The sequence below is a fragment of the Gymnodraco acuticeps genome, unplaced genomic scaffold (genome assembly GCF_902827175.1).
Source record: "Gymnodraco acuticeps unplaced genomic scaffold, fGymAcu1.1, whole genome shotgun sequence".
Lineage (NCBI taxonomy): Eukaryota > Metazoa > Chordata > Actinopteri > Perciformes > Bathydraconidae > Gymnodraco > Gymnodraco acuticeps.
In genome coordinates, this window is record NW_022990396.1 from 96085 (window position 1) to 116768 (window position 20684).

General features: G+C 40.4%; 1 protein-coding gene across 1 annotated transcript in view; it reads right to left on the reverse strand.

Annotated features, from left to right (window-relative positions):
• Nucleotides 1–377: 377 nt before the first annotated feature.
• LOC117551623 (WD repeat-containing protein 49-like) overlaps nucleotides 378–20684 on the reverse strand; it is a 53186-nt gene continuing 32879 nt past the window's right edge. The window contains 7 exon segments of the mRNA XM_034224558.1: nucleotides 378–1772; nucleotides 3237–3434; nucleotides 5571–5761; nucleotides 6669–6758; nucleotides 6867–6953; nucleotides 17378–17508; nucleotides 19383–19498. Coding sequence (XP_034080449.1) covers nucleotides 1560–1772; nucleotides 3237–3434; nucleotides 5571–5761; nucleotides 6669–6758; nucleotides 6867–6953; nucleotides 17378–17508; nucleotides 19383–19498 — 1026 coding nt within the window. The 3' untranslated portion in view covers nucleotides 378–1559.

The window sequence follows — 20684 nt, forward strand, 5'->3', positions numbered from 1 at the left end:
CAAAAAGGCATTTATTCCTAATTTAAAAGGCATTTTGACTTTGCAGACATACATGTGAGATTGGTTTCTCCAAGTCAATATTATGTTTAACTTTGTGGTTTGGAAGTGGTTCTCAGGCTTCTTCCAGATCAGCTCAAACTGGTGGAAAGTATTGCCACAAAACCATCAAATAACAGTAGCCAGTCTTTGTGAAAAGGACTGTTTTTTGTCAGAAACGAGTATACTGTATATCAACTAAAGCTCAATGAAGCAAGATACAGAATTGGCAAGATGGCATTAGGGCCACCGTGTCTCTACGTATAGAGACACTAAAAAGTCCAGAAAAAACACTAAGTAAAACTCAGAGACCCCTTTTTAAAGTTGAGTTTAATGATTACAGTGATGACTTTAATGAGTTCACATTCATACAAAAACAGCCTCATTAGTATTTGTGGCATACAAATTATTCCCACTAATGTAGAAAAACCAGAGAATAAGATTCATGGTGCCAAATGTAGCCTGGAGTTACTCCATTGGTAACGAATGGGAGTAGAGGACTGACTTTGAGAATTATTTTGCAACAGCATAATCACTTTCCAACCACAATGCACATACATACTTCCCAGGAAAAATCATGTTTTATGTGATCTCTTTCTGAGTAAGAATCATAGAATTGGCCGTGTCACAAAGCCATTTTTTTCTTTGTGGTTGTGAAAGGCAGCCATGACTATTCACTGCTTCACTGTCACAGGCTTCACTTCACAAGATAGACAATGGCTCATTTGTCTCAGTACTATAACTAAATAAGAAGCAAGAGTTCATTATATCAAGAGAAACTTGACAATTGCTTTTTTCAAGATCAAATGTTTCTGTTCCTCTGAAAGCCATTTAAAAATAATGGAAGATCATTACACATACATACTGTCCAGGACAGTTAACATGACTGTGCAGCTTTTAGAGCATATGAATATATATTATATTGAGTAAACATATGTCTCAGTTTTTCAGTCTGTATGAAGTACCCTTGTACTTTGGAACGATAGCTTACTTTCCAGGAAAGCTCAAGAATATGGTTGAAACACAAACCAGCACAGTTATATAACCATTGTTTAAATTCTGAGAAAAATAGAAAACCTATCTCGTACATTTCCAGTTATTGACTCCTTCTGCGACGGTAAGTCATGTAACGTCTATTGTGAATGTGTGAAAGAAAGAAATAGTATTTCTGAGAGAGGTCAATGGATTGTGTAGGCGTGCGTGCGTGTGTGTGTGTGTGTGTGTGTGTGTGTGTGTGTGTGTGTGTGTGTGTGTAGGCGTGCTTGCATGTGTGTGTGGTATCGACACACTACTTAAGATTGTGCAAAACGTCTATATTATAGTTTTTCATGCAAGTAAAACACGTAAATCTCCTGTCTCCATTATCTTAAGTTTTCCAGAATTGTATACAGTTATTTGGTTTTTGGGGAGACAACCTAAGATGTTCACTGTCATAACTACACTGTAGCGATGCACACATGACAATAAAAGCCTTGAAACCTTGAAACAGCGCGGTGAAAATGGAACACTGAAGACTCAACTCTTCACCGGGATAAATGTTTCCTGCTGTCTCCTGCGTTGCTGCCACAGTCCTCTCCTTCGTCTTTTACCCCCCCCTCTCCCCCCCCTGCAGAGGGTCCTGGATCAGGGAGTGTCTCGTTGGGAGGTGACCTCTCACCTCCCTCCTCTCTCGGTTTCCGCTCTGCTTCCTGCTGAGGGTGCAAAGGTCCAGTTCTCTCCAAGCACCATTGCTCCTCCTACATAGAGCAGTGAAGACTTCATATCATTTATAAGAAAGCTGGTACTCTTGTATAAATACTTGGGTGTGTTGATAGACCATCTTCTATCCCATAACAACCACATTGAATACAAATAATGTATTTTCTCTGCAGCATTAGGTCTTTGGGGCAAGTAGACAAAATCTTCTTCTTGTATTTTTCTGTGTTTTTGAGTGTATTGCAATACTGCATGTTACAAGTGTCTGTCAACCGCTTTAAAGTTAAAACTGCTCCACCAATCAAACATATACAAGATATATAAAGATTGTCTCTGACTCAAACCGTGTCCTGAACTCGGAATAAGACTTATTACCATTACATTCAAGTTACAGGTGCCCCCGACATAATCATGTTAATAGACTGACGCACTCTTTTGTGCACCAATTAATCCTTAAATAAATACAGAGTTAAATCACAAGTCATAAGTACGTTAAGTCTTGAACATGTTTCTCTTCAGTGATTGTGATTATATGTCAAATGTCTGTTTCCTTGTTTCCTGTCTCAACATGTGTCCTTGTTGATCTTGTGTATGGAGCTACTGTGATGCTAGAACAATTTCAGACTTGATCTGACAATTAAGTGTTATCGTATTGTAAGACAAAAGAGAAAGAACATTTGGGATCAGCGCAAGATTACAACAATATTGCTCCTTTCAATCTGTGATTGAATTGCTGGGGTCATGTAGATTTAAGGACTAAAACATGCAGCCTCATCTCCCTGAGGAACTCTCATCAAACTGGAGTGGAAATCTGTTTAATGTGAGTCACTGTCTATGTATCTTCTGTAACATATGTTGCTGAATATGGATGTAGTCTTTTATTTTCATCATTAACCTCCGATAATGTATGAATCCAACAATATCTAGTGAAATGTGCCATGCTGTATGTATGTGGGTGTACATGCAAGATTGCCTTCTATTAATGCATGTTTTTCTTTAAGTTGTGGTGATTTGTAGGTCTGCGTAAGGGCCTTGTGTATATCTCTGTGAGCCTAAGGCAATCTGAAATGAAGCAACACTGAGCCAACATTGCCCCGGGCTAACTTAATATGGGTGTCCTTTAACACAAACACACACACGCCTAACCGAAGCTTGATGCTGGGTTTCACATCCATTTCGTCAACTGGAAGCCACCCACCAGCGTGCAGCAGAGTGGGAGGTAAAGTCTTTATTAGAGACTGCCTGCACCACTGTGTGTTTGAACCGAGGAGATCTGACACCATTACCTTGACAGTGTGAAACAATATCACAGCTTTAAAAAAAGAAAATCTCACAATCAGGTAATGTTGTGTAACTGAAGCTGCTGCAGGGTACTTAAATGACCTGATGTAATTGTGTGTGTGTGTGTGTGTGTGTGTGTGTGTGTGTGTGTGTGTGTGTGTGTGTGTGTGTGTGGTGTGTGTGTGTGTGTGTGTGTGTGTGTGTGTGTGTGTGTGTGTGTGTACCTGTCCGAACAGACCCACGTTATCTCCACACAGGTAGCTAAGTGCAACACTGCAGTCTGATGACGCCGAGAGAACGAGGAGTCTGTTGCCATGGAGACACGTCTCCAAGTGCATCACACGATCAAGGTGTGGACGGAAACTGCTCAGTAGTTTCGGAGGTTCGTCAGTTATTCCATCATGTAGCTCAAGATAATAATGCTGAGGGACAGAGAGGCAAAGCAGCAAGTTGCTTTTACTGTTCAGGCTGGATACATAAAAATGCATTTTACTTTTATAAATAAGAGTGAAATAAGCTATGCCCCCCTCAGTTAAGCTACCGTTCCGAACTTCCTATGTATGTCAAAGGTTTATAATACAAACGTCCAAAAACGGCAATGTTTTGCCGAGATAAAAAATAGCAGATTAGCTGTAGCAAGCTAGCTAGCTAATTGAACCTTGGCTAGCTAGCTATATCGTTTTAGAAACCGATGAGTCTTTAGATCCAGTTAGAAGTAACTAAAAGCAACACTGTTTTGCCAGCTGAAATAAAAACAATTCTCTTTCTCAAATATAATAGATGTATCTAGCCAGCTAGCTTGTTGGACTCTTTGCTAAGGCAAAGTCAAGCAGACAGATATAAGAGGGGGTCGAAGAGGTTCTACACCGGGGCCACAAAGGGATTGTTTGTTTGTTGTTTAAAATGTAATATGTGTCTGATACACACATTATACTGTAGTAAAACAAGTCCAACATTATATAAGCAAAGATTAATATCCCCATTCTGAGAAGAGGTGAAGTCAACAGTTAATAAATCTACATTAAAAAAAAGATACGACCATGTTTGTTTTTCTGAAAGAGAAGTATGCAGTACATATGCAACCTAGTCTCACAGCATTTCGTGTTATAGTCACAAAATTAATCTATTGATTCGTGTTCACCAACACGAAGTCGCCATTTTTTTCATGTCACACAACGATTTTAAAAGCAATGAAAATAATAACAAATTAGAAGGGAAAAGAGATTTAAAAATACAGATTTCAGTATTCTGACACAGAACGATTTTAGAAGCAATGTATTTCTATTGGTAGTATGTTTCGTGCCTGCACCAAATAAAACAAATTAGAAGGAAAAAAAGATGACAAAAAATACAGATTGCAGTATTCTGAGGCTCTGAGCCATTTCTTTTCCCCGGACGGCAAAAAAACTCCGACATTATACAATTTAAAATAAAAGGGTTAGGCTTAGGGTAAGATATTGAGTCAGAAAATATTTTTATGAACCACACAGCTTCCGGTCTTCCAAGAGCCGACCGGACAAAAAGACGTGGTGCAGGAACGAAACATACTACCAATAGAAATAGGTTACTTTTTCACATTGTTCTGTGTGACACGAAAAAAATGCGAAAATCGTGTTGGTGAACACGAATCAATAGATGAAATTAATTTCGTGACTATAACACGAAATGCTGTGAGACTGGGTTGACATATGTTATCAACACTAATACTTTGGCATGTTATGTAAGATGTGAAGTTAACACAAACTACTGAGATATATCATGTTAGGGCGAGACCTGGTTCTGAACTGCAGAAATATCACGTCTGAGAGCACTGTACTGCGCAATCATGTTAGTCATCCAGCTGATTACAAACTTGCCACAGGACAGGATCTCTACTCGAGCACTGAGCTTGTCTAACTTCTTCAACTATGCTACATATATACATAAATCTCCATAAATTAAACTGGGAGCCAAATGAGACGCACCCATCTGAATTCATCCCCTCTTATAAACTGTGACAGAGAGTTGAGCTCTGAATATTGTGGCAATAATACCCGTGAGGGTGTTCTTTTACTGCGATTATAAGCATGACAGTGATGAAGCTACGCCTTATAGCCTACCAATGATAGCCTACGATCCAAGTCTCCATAATCAGAGTGAAAAAGTCAGAAGGCCTCTCTGAGGTATCAGAAACTCTTCAGCTATCAAACATGTGTTTATTTAAAGAGTTCATGTGCTGAAGGGAATCTCCAAACAGCTAAATTATCATGCAATAACGATGTAATCCTCCAAAACGTGTCATTCTTTTACACATCCACTTCAATATGTTAAAAGGGGAATGCTAATTTCAAACAATACTCCTCCCATTTATTTCAACAGCTTCTGCAACTCAAAATAAAATACCAAGGACGATGATAATATACCAATAGAGGTTTTTTACATGATTGACTGACCTGCTCAAGCGAGCTACAGATGTCAAAATACAAGCACTGTCTGTCATTTTGACATAATTCCCTTTTAATGTCATGGTGTCATGCAGCTTGGACACAATAACACAAGTGATTGTGACGGAGACCCACCTGTATGTCCCAGGTCTTGAGTGTCCCCTCTCTATCAGCTGTGACTAAATATTTCCCGCAGGGACTGACGGTCATAACAATAGACCCCAGGTCGCTGTTGTGAGCTGTGAACTGTCCCACCAGACGGCTGTGGGCGCTGTTCCAGAGTCTGACCACACCTGAACCTCCACAGGACACCAAGTCTGCACCGCCTGTTGGAAATATGGGAATATACAGTAGTTAAATGAATGCTTTACAATACAAACACACATTGTATACTCAATCAGTGTGAGGAACAGGGTCTAGATGCTGATTGTTTACCTAGCAGCTACAGAGAGAAATGCATCAATCACACTAAAATACAAAACTCAAGCATCCACAGTATATTTAAAATAGAGCCAGAGAGAAAAGAGAGTTTTGAGGATTGCATATGAACAGAAGTACAAAATAAATAATTGGAAAACTTGAAGCGATTTCAGCAAATCCAACGATCATTGATGTGAAGCTACTCTACGCGGTAACAAAGCTCAACATACCCGAAGCCTTACTGTCTTAGTAACGTGCAAAAACAGAGTGCATCTGTGTATTGCAACAATAAAAACAAGGCAGTATATGAATTTTATTTAGCATTTTAAAAAGGCTTTTGATTACAGAACTCTTTGAAGTAACTATGTGTTCATCAACAATGACTCTTCGAATTGAAGGCTATAACAAAATATCTCAAATTACATTATACTATTTTGTGGAAGAATATACGTTTAAATAGGCTTCTGCTTTAAAATATTAAGGCAGAATCATTTTTTGGACTTGAATTGATTTTAGTAAAAAGGAATTTGGTTTGTATTTACTGCCTTTATTTTGGAGGAGCTCCTGTGTGGTACTTGTATTTTTACACAAACAATATGCCATATCCCACATATTACAGAACCTATTTAAACAAACAAGACACAGATATGTGAAGACAGATTCCTGAGGATACAATGCAGAATGAATCTCAGAATCCTACATTTAATCTCAGAATTCGGAGATTAAATTGAGAACTCAAAGAAAATGTTTCCATGTGGCCCGAATCCTCTTCGGTAGGATTATTCAGTTCATTTTTAGTTTTCAATATTTCACCTTTAGGTGTGCGTCCCGGTATAAAGAACAGTCTAGTGACGGCGATGGAGTTATCAGCATCTTCTTTCCCATTCGCACCAAGATGAGTATCTGGGAAATCAGTATAGCAAAGCATTGAGAAATACAGGCAGAAAGCATTTACTTAAAAGTTTCAAAATAAAAAATGTTGCATTTGTGTGTGAAATTGAGCCTTCTTGCCTTCTCTGTGTTCAGTAAGTGGCCGCAGTTTCTTCAAAGCATTTTCTGTGCTGCTGTTCCACTCGATAATCTCTCCATCATAGCTTCCTGCACACGAAGCAAAACATTGTGAAAAGCTTATGATACATATTTAAAGTATTTTTATAGCGGTAACAACACAGCAAAAACAGCCAGGCCGGGATCACATTGTTAAACAACAGTTATTATTATTTTTGTAGATAAAACATCCCTGTTTGTCATCGGTTCACCTTGGCAGACAATGACGTTCCATATCCAATTGTATTTGTTGTAAACACTTTTTCGCATAAGTTTCCTTACATGTGTCCATGGTCATGTTTCCTACAGGTGATGGTCATGTTTCTTACAGGTGATGGTCATGTTTCCTACAGGTGTCCATGGTCATGTTTCCTACAGGTGTCCATGGTCATGTTTCCTACAGGTGTCCATGGTCATGTTTCCTACAGGTGTCCATGGTCATGTTTCCTCCAGGTGTCCATGGTCATGTTTCCTAGAGGTGTCCATGGTCATGTTTCCTCCAGGTGTCCATGGTCATGTTTCCTACAGGTGTCCATGGTCATGTTTCCTCCAGGTGTCCATGGTCATGTTTCCTACAGGTGTCCATGGTCAGGTTTCCTACAGGTGTCCATGGTCATGTTTCCTACAGGTGTCCATGGTCATGTTTCCTCCAGGTGTCCATGGTCATGTTTCCTACAGGGGATGGTCATGTTTCCTACGTTTCTTTACAGGTGTCCATGGTCATGTTTCCTACAGGTGATGGTCATGTTTCCTACGTTTCTTTACAGGTGTCCATGGTCATGTTTCCTACAGGTGATGGTCATGTTTCCTACAGGTGTCCATGGTCATGTTTCCTACAGGTGATGGTCATGTTTCCTACAGGTGTCCATGGTCATGTTTCTTTACAGGTGTCCATGGTCATGTTTCCTACTGGTGTCCATGGACATGTTTCTTTACAGGAGTCCATGGTCACGCTTCTTTACAGGTGTCCATGGCCATGTTTTCATTACTTCAACTGACACTTGACTTTGTTTTTTAGCATATTAGAAGGGAGTTTTACTGTTTTCCACTTTACTATCATAACTTCGTACTCCATTAACTTTAGAAAGGTGAAGGACAGTTTACCTGAATCCACTAAAAGTTGCTTTTCATTCAACCATGACACTCTTGGTTCCACAGTTCATTTGGACAAGTTTTTTTAAACCTAGATCACAGACAATCTACTTTTAACATACCTTAATGATCACATTCTGATTACTTACTACTACATTGTGTAACATTATATTTAATGCAAAATGTACATCAACAACCATTCTCCTTTTGCTTTCCTCGTGCTGTTGAATCATGCAAAACACCACTTATAAACCACTTTAAAAGAAGCTGAACGCCCGTCCCCACCATCATCTATACCACCACACTCACCTCGTGAGAAAGTGCTTTTCAAATAATCTACATTATATATAAGCCAGTGTGTGTTTATTATATGAGGCAGGAATCTCATCAGGTGGCTGCAGTTGAACAGCAGGAGTTAATTAGATATGTGAGGAGTGGGTTAGCAATTGAAGATGTGTATGTGTGTGTGAGCAATAGGAGGTATAAAGTTTATGAGTGTGTGGGTCTTCTGCATTATTCATGCAGCCCACGGCCAGCGTCTGTATTTCAAATGACTTTATCATGCGGTGTGTGTGTTTGTATGATAGAGATTGAGAGGGATAAAGGAGGTGAAGCTATCCACATAATTCACACAATGGTTAATTATAAAATGGAGCTGGAATAACATTAAATTAATGTATTTTTGTCCTTGTCAACAATATGGAGCCTAATTTACCCACAATGCAACTTAGCTGCCGTAATTTCAGTGGACAAGCAGATTTAAGAAGCCGGATACAGAGGTCTGGTAAGCAAACAATTGCATTATAGTATAGGCTACATAGTGTTTTGGTAATTTTGGGGTCTAGGCTTTCTGAATATCAAACTTTAATTTGCCATATTTAGACAATAATTACATTTTTGAAGCTTGTAAAGACTGAGTGACAACTTTAGCAATCACCGCCGCCTCTCACTAAAAAACGTGAAGGATATCATTGGAAAGCTTATAATTTCCTCTTTCCAATGGTGTTTACAACTCAAATGTATTTAGGGGTCAGAGTGACTAAAAACATGTCACATAGACATAACCAAGTCAAACCTCCAAAAGGTTTTATTTAACTTTCCCCTTTAGCTCACTAACTTGAAAATAATGAAATATATAAATCAGATTATCTTCTGCTTGAAGTTGTCATTCAATGTTTCCAATTTCTATGCTGGCATTTCCATTTCTTAAAACATATTTGGCAACCCATCAAAGTTCAGAGGAGTTGGTCTCTTGGAAGGTGTTCAGCCATGGAGGATTAACGGATCCAAGGAGAGTAGTGAAAAGAAGGGGGGGTAGTGACTGAGTGAGGTACACAGGACCCCTGTGTACAAGTACCCTGCTGAGTGTGTGTGTGTGTGTGTGTGTGTGTGTGTGTGTGTGTGTGTGTGTGTGTGTGTGTGTGTGTTGTGTGTGTGTGTGTGTGTGTGTGTGTGTGTGTGTGTGTGTGTGTGTGTGTGTGACAGTGGCTGTGTGTGAGAAGCCAAGCGGAACCTAACTCAGACTCTGAATATGGATGAGGAGGCTTCAGTCCCACATCAGCCAAACGCTCCTGCTTCTGCAACTTCATTAAACTTGGGACACAAACAAACAGATGCATACACACACACACACACACACACACACACACGGTCCTGAGCTTGTGTGTGTGTCCAAAATAACTTTAAATTGAATTTTTTCCCTGGTGGTCTTGATAGCACCACCACTTTCGCTTGGCACACAGCTACACGTGCGTTTGGCAGCATGCACGCTTGGATGTGTAAACGGCATTACTCACTGCAACCCTGAAGAAATGTGCTGGCAACTGTAACTGATGCGTCATCGCTTCAAGACGATGTCTTTGCCCTCAGATTTGGGGATGAAAGTATTAGTCCAAAAAAAGTATCAAAGTAGACAAAAGCACTGCAATAGTTCACATCCACCTTTTACTTCAGTTTACGGTTATAGTACAAAAGATAAATAGCTGGTAATTCCTCACATTTGCCAATAGGCCAGAAAAAAAGATCCAATAGGATTTTAAAGCGTAGGAAGAAGTTATGGTTATTTTTAAAGGGACCCTATTGTGCTAATTTGTTGTATTAGAGCACTAGCCAATAGAAGCGCGAGTATTACATAGTGATGTCATTATGTAATAGAAGTAAACAAAAGACGTTTCAGGGGGAGTGTGTGGGAGAGAAACTCAGGGCTTCTAGCCTTTTTAGACTATTTACATGCCCGAAAAACCTATATAACACACTAGAGGGAAGTGAAAACCCCAAAAAGTATAATAGGGCTCTGACAATGGTGCAAAAAAAAGTAAGCTAGGATATATGTAATGGAATAAAATGAAACAGAGTGTAAAATAAGTAGCCCACTGTAAAATAATAATACTAATATAAAAAAAGACTGTGTTGATCTAAGGATTCCATTTCACCAACACACTTTGATAATACATTTGACCTATTGTGAAGTCTGATTTCATTTAAAACAAAATGTGATGAGAGTTTCTGTGTATTCTCTATTCTACAATAATAACAGAAACAGACACTTTCATGACTTAAATTAAGAATGAGGGCTCATGCAGAGAAGAGAGATGGAAGAAGGGAAAACATAACAAAGCCTTGGATATAAAAATGAAAGAAATATAAAATCTTCAGTGAAATGAAATATAACTGCTGATTAAAGTAAGTGGTGTTGTTGTCACAGGAATGAGCTTCACACGTTGCTCTCTGCTGGAAATGGCTTCATCTTTTATGTGTGATGGGAACTTTGAAAAAAACATTTATTTTAATATTTCACAATTGACAGTTTTAGTGTTGATCCTTAAATGACAGGCAATTTTCATTAAATAGGCACAATAAAACAAGATGATACAGGTATAATTGAATTGAAAATGATCCAATTAAAAACTGGCAGGTTTGCTTTTGTCCTTTGTCACGCTGCTGAAAGACAAATGTGCTTTTGAAATTATATAAATCAGTATTTCATTCCTCCGAAAGAACGAGATCGCGGATACAAGCGGCCGAGATGGGTTTTCTCCGCAGGGTGGCTGGTGTCTCCCTTAGGGATAAGGTGAGAAGTTCGGTCATCAGGGAGGGACCGGAGTTGAGCCGCTCCTCCTTCGCGTCGAAAGGAGCCAGTTGAGGTGGTTCGGGCACCTAGTTAGGATGCCACCTGGGCGCCTCCCTAGGGAGGTGTTCCAGGCACGTCCAGCTGGGAAGAGACCAAGGGGTAGACCTAGGACCAGGTGGAGGGATTATATCTCTTCGCTGGCCTGGGAGCGCCTTGGGATCCCCCAGTCAGAGCTGGTTGATGTCGCCAGGGAAAAGAAAGTTTGGGGCTCTCTGCTGGAACTGCTACCCCCCGCGACCCGACCACGGATAAGCGGGAGAAGATGGATGGATGGATGGAGTATTTCATTCCTTAGAGCAGTGGTTCTCAAACTTTTTCTGTCATCCCCCACTTTGAACAGGTGGGCCTTTTCAAGCCCCACCTGTTCCTCATCGCTCTAATAAAATGGTAGGCCAAGCTTAAAATTGTCAAATGTATCGTTCTATAACAGGGTCTCCAACCTTTTTTAGGATGAGAGCTACATTCAAAAAATAAAACAAGTCGTGAGCTACTTTTACTCCTCTTTTTTGTTTTTTTTGCAGTGTATATATTTAGCACATTTTAACATTATTATATGCTACCTTTAACCTTTGTGTGCTGTTTGGGTCTGTGGGACCCGTTTTCAGTGTTTACTAAATTAAAATGTAGCAATTTAATTATTTTAACCTGCTTTATTTGGTGGTGGACGTCACATCCTCTAGGGTCCGGGGCATGCACCCCCAGGAAGATTTTTTTTAAATGTTGAAGTTAAATGCATCAATCTGGTGCACTTTGAGCTAGGGCTGCTCAATTAATCGTATTTTAATCGCAATTACGATTTTGGCTTGCAACGATTATGAAAATAACATAATCTAAATAAAACGATTTTATTTATTTTTTTAAATAGGTTTATCAGTTGAATTATACTTAAAGTTCAGGGTAATCAACTGTTAAAAACATACTTTTCAAGTTATTTTCTTCAATAAATGGATGTTTTCAAAGTAAATGGTTAATCGTTTTTAATAATCGTGATATCAATTATTGACCCAAATAATCGAGATTATGATTTTTGCCATAATCGAGCAGCCCTACTTTGAGCCCAACATGAATTTATGGATACAGCTCTCAACACTCAGATGAAAGGGAGCTGTATACTTTTCAATAATCCAAACATCTTTAGAATATGATCACAACAAATCATTTAAACTTGTTTATTCTTATCTTATGTTACCTAGCATTCTTTCTTTTTATTTATGCATATTTGACTAATCCCTCCCCTTTTAAACTTGTTACTGTCCTATTGGAATGATTTCTTACCTTATTTTTTACAACTTTATTAAATAGATAAAGGTGTGCTCTCTCTCTTGCTCTCTCGCTCTCTCTCTCTCTCTCGCTCCACATTGCTTTTCTTCCCGACTGCAACGCTGTTGTGTGTGTCTGTGAGAGCGTTTCACATGTGTGTATGAGAGATTTTTACCAGTGGCGAGCCTGTCTCTGAGAGCCTAAGATATTCTACAAAATAATATTTAAAAACATTAAAACAAATTATATTTTTCTTTATATATGTTTTTAAAATATGTTTTTAGTAATATTTGTCATTAGTTTTACCAATAATAACTTGATTAAATTGTATTTAAAATAACATTTCCAAAGAAGTAAATCCTTTGAATCTGCCTATTCAGTTTCTGTTTGAATGTGGGTGTGGGTTAAATGAAAGAAGCTCGTCTCTGCGAGGTGAAGACAGGAGCTGATTGGACGTCCAGCTGTGAATTCACAGAGGGCCAGCTATAGTAACTGAATGAGAGAGTAATGTCAAATGAAAGTACAATTGACCAATCATATCTTCCCTCTAAATGGGTGGGCTTTATTATCGCGGACTTTATGACAAGTTCCGCCCGCTGTGAAACGTTTCTTGTTTCCATAGCAACAACAACTGTCAACAGCGTAAACTCGCCTTCAAAATAAAAGCATGCCAAATTACACTTAAGACATACAACTGCAACGAAAGTAACAAACACAATGCAATATCCTTTTCAATGTGAAAGAACACAAATTGGGTTATTTACAGGTGTTGTTTTGTGTGGTAGAGGGTCGCTTTCATTGATGCGTGTTGCACCCCGGGCGGGCCGTTGTTTTGATATTCCACCAGTGTTTTTTTTAAAATTTATTTTGTATTTCGCAATCCACCTATCACATCTCTGCGCCCCACACTTTGAGAAACGCTGCCTTAGAGCAACAATAGCTTCATTAATTTAATTACATTTTCCCTCACCACAGGCCGAATCCTTTACTTGTCAGAGCCCATTAATTAACAAGCTCCATCCTAATTAAGTTCTTAATTAGAGACGTATTAAGAGCAGGTGAAGTGGAAAGGTCAAGCAGTATATATGATATATCTTTTTTTAAATGACATACAGTACTCTGCACGAGTCTAATGAGAAAGAGAGATCAGGCACAGTTTATTTCCAAAGAAAAGTTTCACACACTTTTTCCTTCTTCTGTGTGAGCAAGGAACTGCCCACAGAAATAAAAACACATTTATTTTTCAGTTTTCATCATTGTTTTGTTTTTGTCCGCAAAAGTAGTAGGTTGGAGCAGCAGGGGGTAGTTTTTGTGTCTGTATTTATTATCTAACCGATGGTATTTCTGTTTAAAATAGAAAGATAGGATCATGCATTGATTTCATTTTCTCTGCTATCAATCATTTCCTTTCCTATTCCACTATTGAGTTTATATCAACTTTGGCATGCGTTTACAAAGTTTGTGAGCATGACTTTTTTACAGGTTTTTATGGTTTTGATGCTTCATCCTGTTTGGCAAGCTATGTCACATCAAGAAACCGCATTAACCAAAGACACAAACAATTTGTTGGTAACTTAAAACATTAAACATCTTAACAAAAGATAAGCAGAACTCTTACGCAGCTTAGCTAAATACTTGATTCTGATTGGTCAATTTGGACATTCCAGAGGTCTGTTATTTTTAGAAGACCGTTGCTAAGGATAGCAGACTGTTGATAAGAAGGCCCCTCTGATCAAGGGACTATGTGCGGTCATATCAATCCGCAAAAATAAGTCCGGTCAACAAACATTATTTTTCTCTGTCAGAAAACACCATGGAGGACTTAAGAAACATAAATGTTTATATTTGTGGAGAGTAGGAAACGTTGGATTCATGATGGCTAAACTGTCCCCAGTAAAGAAAATAAGTAGAGCGCAAGAGAAGGAAAGTGGATACAAGACAGAGGGTGTTTCTGAATGTCAAGGAAGGATGCTCCAGAGCCACTATTTCAAGGATGCTACGTCATCGAGTCCCGCCGAAGGACTGTTTCAATGTCCAGGCTCCTTGGAATTCTACCGAGCCCGGCGTCCTTCGTAGCGAGAAATTTCGAGGCTGCACATGTGTAGACTCCGCGGTCTTAAAATCCCCACAATGCTTTGCGCACGGACCAATTTCCCAAATCTTTGGTGGAAATGGCGCTCCATTTAAGGCGGGGCCTCGCATATGAAGCACACCTGCACACCTGTTAGCCTGTTCCACATTTCTTCGTTTTCCGAGGCTAGGAAGGATTCTTGCCTCGCTTCTGAAGGACCTGACTCGGAAGACATGTCCTACCAAGGAAGCGTCCTCGACATTGAGAAACACCCAAAGAGCTGGACGTCAGTCAAATCTACAGAAGAAGACAGACAGGAAGTAAACACTAAAGGGAACAGCCGAAGAAGACAGACAGGAAGTAAACACTAAAGGGAACAGCAGAAGAAGACATACAGGAAGCTAACACTAACAGGAACACAGTATTGGCTCTGGTGTGTTTAAAGACTGGTTAATGGAAAAGAAAATGAACAGACTTGGACAGTTACAGAAAACCTCGATCACTGCTGCCACCATTTTAACTTACTTTAGTAGATTTTTCTGCCAGAGGGATTGAACTGACAGTCCTCCAGTAACTGTCCACTTCCATAACCATCAAACCACAAACACTCTGAACCGTATTTACTCTTTAGTTTAAAAAGTTGTATCACTTCACCTCACGCTCTGGAAGTTCAGTTTGAGTTTACCGGTGTGTGTGCGAGCGCAGATATAAACTGCAGACCTCCTCTGGCCTTCTGGGACGTGTCAACATTAGAGATAAGTATAGAGAGTGAGAAATGGAGGTGGGAAGGTAGATAAGAGTGGGTGTTTTTCTAAGCTGGAGGGAGAAATGGTTCGGAAGGAAATGAATAGCTGGAGCTGGAGCTGGAGCAAAAAGCCAGTTTCACGTGTGTGTGAACCTGGAAACTTCCCGACTTCTCTGTCAGTGTGTTCAGCTCCTCTCTGCCAGCTTCCTCCAACTGACACTCCCAGTTATTCTTCACCACTAGTTAGACTGATGCATTTCTTCCTCTCACACACACAACACAACACACCACACACACACACACACACACACACACTCACACGCACACACACACACACACACAACACAACACACACACACACACACACACACACCACACACACACACACACACACACACACACACACATCACACACACACCACACACACACACACACACACATTGCCCCGCGCTGCAGCCTCCACTACCAATTTAATCCACATGTCCAATTTAAATTATGTTTATTAGCGCTCTCTCAGTGGGAGTGAGGGGAAATGAGACGTGTGTGTGTGTGTGCGTGCGTGCGTGCGTGCAGTATGAGAAAAATAAAGACCCTTTTGAACACTAAAGCATGTAAACATGTCACATAGACAGGGCTGCACATAACTGGTGCGCAGGTGCGCATGCGCACCTCTGTCAAAAAAAGAGCACCGGGTCATTTGAAAATAGGCGCATTTGCGCACCAACATTGAGAGAGAGAGGGAGAGAGAGAAGGGAGAAGAGGGAGAGAGAGAGAGATGAGAGAGAAGAGAGAAGAGAGAAGAGAGGAGAGAGAAGAGAGAAAGATATTTGCGAGTTGCATATGAACTCAGGGCCGGCCCGTAGCCCTGGCGTAATAGATGTTCGCCTAGGGCGCCAGATCTGTGGAGGCGCTGCGCTGGCAGCTCTGGGAGGAGAACATTTTTTTTTTTGACCGTTGGGGCTCATCCTAATTTTCGCACTTGATGTAACGATATTCACAATTAAGTAAATGTACACCCTTTTCACCCCAGTTACACGTTTCATTTGCCCTGTACGATGGGCGCTGTAAGTGATGAAAATGAGGGATGTTGGCTTATCTGGCAACCGCAGCTCACAGCCAAAATGCGAGTGAGTGAGGAAGGGTGCACCGGTACCGGCGCTGTTATTAGAATCTGGTGCTAGCTGCTATAACGGATATAAGAAGAAGATGTTTCTAGAATAATGTGGAGGGAGAGTCCTCTCCAGTCAGACTGAGAGGCTGATAAGTTAACTACAGCTCAGTGAGGTAAAGTAATCCTGAGTGTTTAGATAGTTAACTTTAGTCTAAGTTCAAACGATTTGGTCACAATTTATGTAAACACATATTTCCAAGGCACTCCTTTATAATTATTGGGATAAACAGGTTTGAAATCATTCCAATGTATACTATAGGACAGTAACCAAAAATATCCTTTAAAACTGGAGAGATAAAAACAAATGTTTTAAGGTAAAATAAGATATGAATGAACAACACAAATAAAATAAGTTACATCCATTTGTTATTGGCTATGGTAGGTTATTGGTTATGTTCACATACTTATTTGATTACATCCACTTGTCTAAGATGACAACAGAGACTTTCGACCCAAAACCAGCAGCTAATCGCAGACTCAACCAGAGAGAAAGTAGTAGGCCTACATCATCAGCTACCATGTCTGACAGAGAGGAAGACAGTGAGGAGAACAGTGAGGAGGGTAGTGATGACAGCTTGTAGGATTACTGGTCGTGCTAATGTTGTCTTGTGTTCACCTCTGCATGTGTGTTCTGTGTTCACCTCTGCATGTGTGTTCTGTGTTCACCTCTGCATGTGTGTTCAGTGCCGTGTGTCTGGCAAATAAAGTCAAGACCCCTCAAAAGTTACGGTTTATTTCATTTTAAGGATGAGCACCAAGCAACATCTCCAGGTGCTCCTTTGAGAACCAGGGCAAAAAAGTTATGTGCACCCCTGCACATAGACACAAAATACCTGAAAATGAGCAAAATATTTACTCTTTAAATATATTGTATGTTGTGTTCTCATTGGAGGTATGGGACTTCAGATTTTCATTGCCAACAACTATGCTAGCTTTTGGGTTCATTTCAATAAAATATCCTTCTTCAAGTGCTAGCAATGCACACACACAGACACACACACACACCTGTGACCAGCGTCTGTGGAGGCTGGAAGGCGGCACAGAGCACGTCGCTGCGATGCTGAACGCCTCCCTTCCACTCTGACGGCTCAACGTAAGACTGAGAGAAGGAATGCAGACGGAAAACTGTGAACATCCTGCAGAGAGAAAGAAGGAGAAGGTAAGGTTCAGAGGTTTGTGTTTCAATAGAAACCTCTTAAAGACTTTCTTTACTGTATATTTGTGGTGAACAACATGGACACAGAAACACTGTACATCCTATTTCTACCACAGCATAAAGAGCAAGATGTACCAGAAAGGAAGCATCACCTGTAGCCACACACACTTTAAAAAGCCTTATAACACGGCTTAGTTGAATACTGAATTGTAATTGATCAATTTGGACATTCAGAAGTCTGCTTGAAGACCGTTGCTAAGGAAGTGCAGGTACATTAAATGAAAAAACATGTATCATTCTGAAGAATAAGTGAAACAGTGGGATGCTGTGTTTTCAGCCTGTGTGAGATGGTGAGAGCAGCAGAAGTCTTTGATACGACGCCACGAGACACACAGCACGGATTAAACTGAGCTCGAGGTGTGTGAAAGAAACAGGAAATAATATGATTGATGAAAGTCATAACGGCTGTATTTTGTTTCCCATGTCTCCCATGTTCTCTTTACTGCTGTGACACCCCCCTGTGTGTGTGTGTGTGTGTGTGTGTGTGTGTGTGTGTGTGTGTGTGTGTGTGTGTGTGTGTGTGTGTGTGTGTGTGTGTGTGTGTGTGTGTGTGTGTGCGTGTGCGTGTGCGTGTGCGTGTGTGTGTGGGGAGGACAGAGAAAGAAGAGTCGTATAACTTGATGATGGCACACTGCTGAGATCAGCTCACTGGGTCCAGATGTTTTATGGCTTTGAGTCGTATTAGTTGGAGGACTTGTTGAGAGGGCAAACATAAACACACACGTACACACACACACACACACACACACACACACACACACAAAAAAAGCCCACCCGGCGACTGACAAACAAGTAACTTTGCCAATAGTGTTTGCTCCTCTTTGCCCTTTCTTGACTTCAAAGGAATTTGTTCACTTTATTTTTTTCAGAAGTTTGGTGTGTTGTAAATAGGGGCGGTCTACCTTAAATGTGGGGTAGGTAATTTTGGAGAAAGCCGCTCGAGTGCGCTAGAATTTGAAAATACACAGCCGGAAAAAATCTGCCCCTTCCTCACAGAGCCCCTCCTCCAACACACACGAACGCGCACATGACCAATGAGGGCACGAGATAAGTTTGTGCACAGATGGAAGGCTGACAGGCAGGTAGGCCATCCAGTTACTTTAGCCGGGCCGGCTCAGATGATTGGTCGTGCTTTTTACAGTACTACGGCTTCCACAGATGACATTTTTTGTATGGATTTATGTCAAAGCACTTCAGATATTCATTGCTATCGGGATGTTAAGAGCATTCCATGGAATATAGCAAAAAGTGTATCTCGAGCCGGTTTCTCAAACTTACCTACCCTACCTTTAATGCGTTAATGCTTGCAATTCATATTTAAAACTTAACATGTGATTGAAAAAAAGTGCGCAGATTAATTACATGACCAAGTTTGAACCAAATGTCCTCCTGTAATTCCAGCATGGATGTTTACCATGGATCAAATGACAGTGACAAGGCAAAGAAAGCAGAGGAATCAGCACAAGAGACATGTGTTACACTGACTGGAGACCAGTGGACATCAGTAAGAACCACTTTTGGTATCTACTGGTTCTTTAGGTGAAAATGGAGTCACCACTGTAGGAACAGATAGCGCTGCAGGAGAGATAATATGCTCGGTCTAGCACACATTATACAGAGGGGAATAACAGTGTTTTTCCCGGAAAACTGTCAGACTTCATTCCAATAATTCAGAAATCATGTTATAGTTAAAGTAAAAAACCCTCTGATGTCTCTTTCCAGTGTGTCATGTGTTTCTTGTATTAGTAAGCTCACAATACTAAAACGTAAAGGCATCAAAACGCACCACAGTACCTGTCCCAGCCCATCACCAGCACACTCCTCCTCAGCAGCAGCACCTGTGAGATGTCCACAGATCGACCCAGGCCGGCGTTCATTCTGTGGAGGCAGCGGCCGTTGAAGTCCCACACCTGCAACACACATAACAATCTATAGGCAACACATAGGCAAACAATAGGCCCAACTCTGCATGTCACTCCCTTTTGCAAAATTCACTTTATTATCTTGTCTGTAAAACCAAGAGGTAACAGAAATAGGATCAGTATTTTCTTAAACAATGTCTAAGGGCTTTTATTTCAAGAAGAACATCTTTAAAATGTTGTTTGGATATAAATCCCCCATCCTACCACACATCCATCAAACATGGCAGCTCAGGTAATATTTCACACCAATTTGTTCAATTTTGTGTTGTGGCAATTAACAAAGAAGAAAGCTGATTGGCCCGATGGGAACACTGTCGTTAAAAGGAACCGCCTGAACTGCAACGCCGCAGGTTCAGCGTTGATGAAAATTGGAGAGTCGATGCATGGAGTTGCTATTTGCCCAAAAGGCCTACCTGAGGCTGCTTCTCATGCACAGGATGCACAAGGCTGCATCCTCACGAGGGCTCACGGTCAGAGAGCTGATGTGGTTGATTATATTGATTACCATGTGTATAATTACTGCACTCATCTGTTGAGAACAATTACACTGAGCGTCGAGTCAGTGCTTGAATGTGGAATAATTCACAGAGCACCACACGTTTGAAATTACTACCAAATTAGAAAATTAAAGGAAAAAAACGCAAGAAACGATTCTGCCAATAGAACACACACACACACACACACACACACACACACACACACACACACACACACACACACACACGCTTGTTGTAATTAGGACGACAGATGAGGCTTTGATTTTTTCTAAAATGCTAAAAATTATCATTAATATGCATCTCTCGTGCAAAAGCATAAAAAAGATCCAAAAATGTTATCAATCAGTCAAACTCGCTACAGTGGCTAGGCTAGCTGCAGCCACGTAAGGTGCGTTAGGTCAAGCTGTAATGCTAGCTATGGCTACAAAGGAAATTAAAGAGGCCCTATTATCTGTTCTGGGGTTTTCCTTTTCCTGTAATGTGTTATTTAGGTTTTTGTGCATGTAAATGGTCTGCTAAGGCTAAAATCCCAAAGTTCCCTCCAGAGGGGGTTTCTCTCCCTATGGCCTCTTAAACAAAACATCTAACAAAATAACGTACAAGAGTAACAACCCTCAAATGTTTGTTTGTTTATTTTTTACAACCCTTTCAATACTTAGATGATGGCAAAACGGATG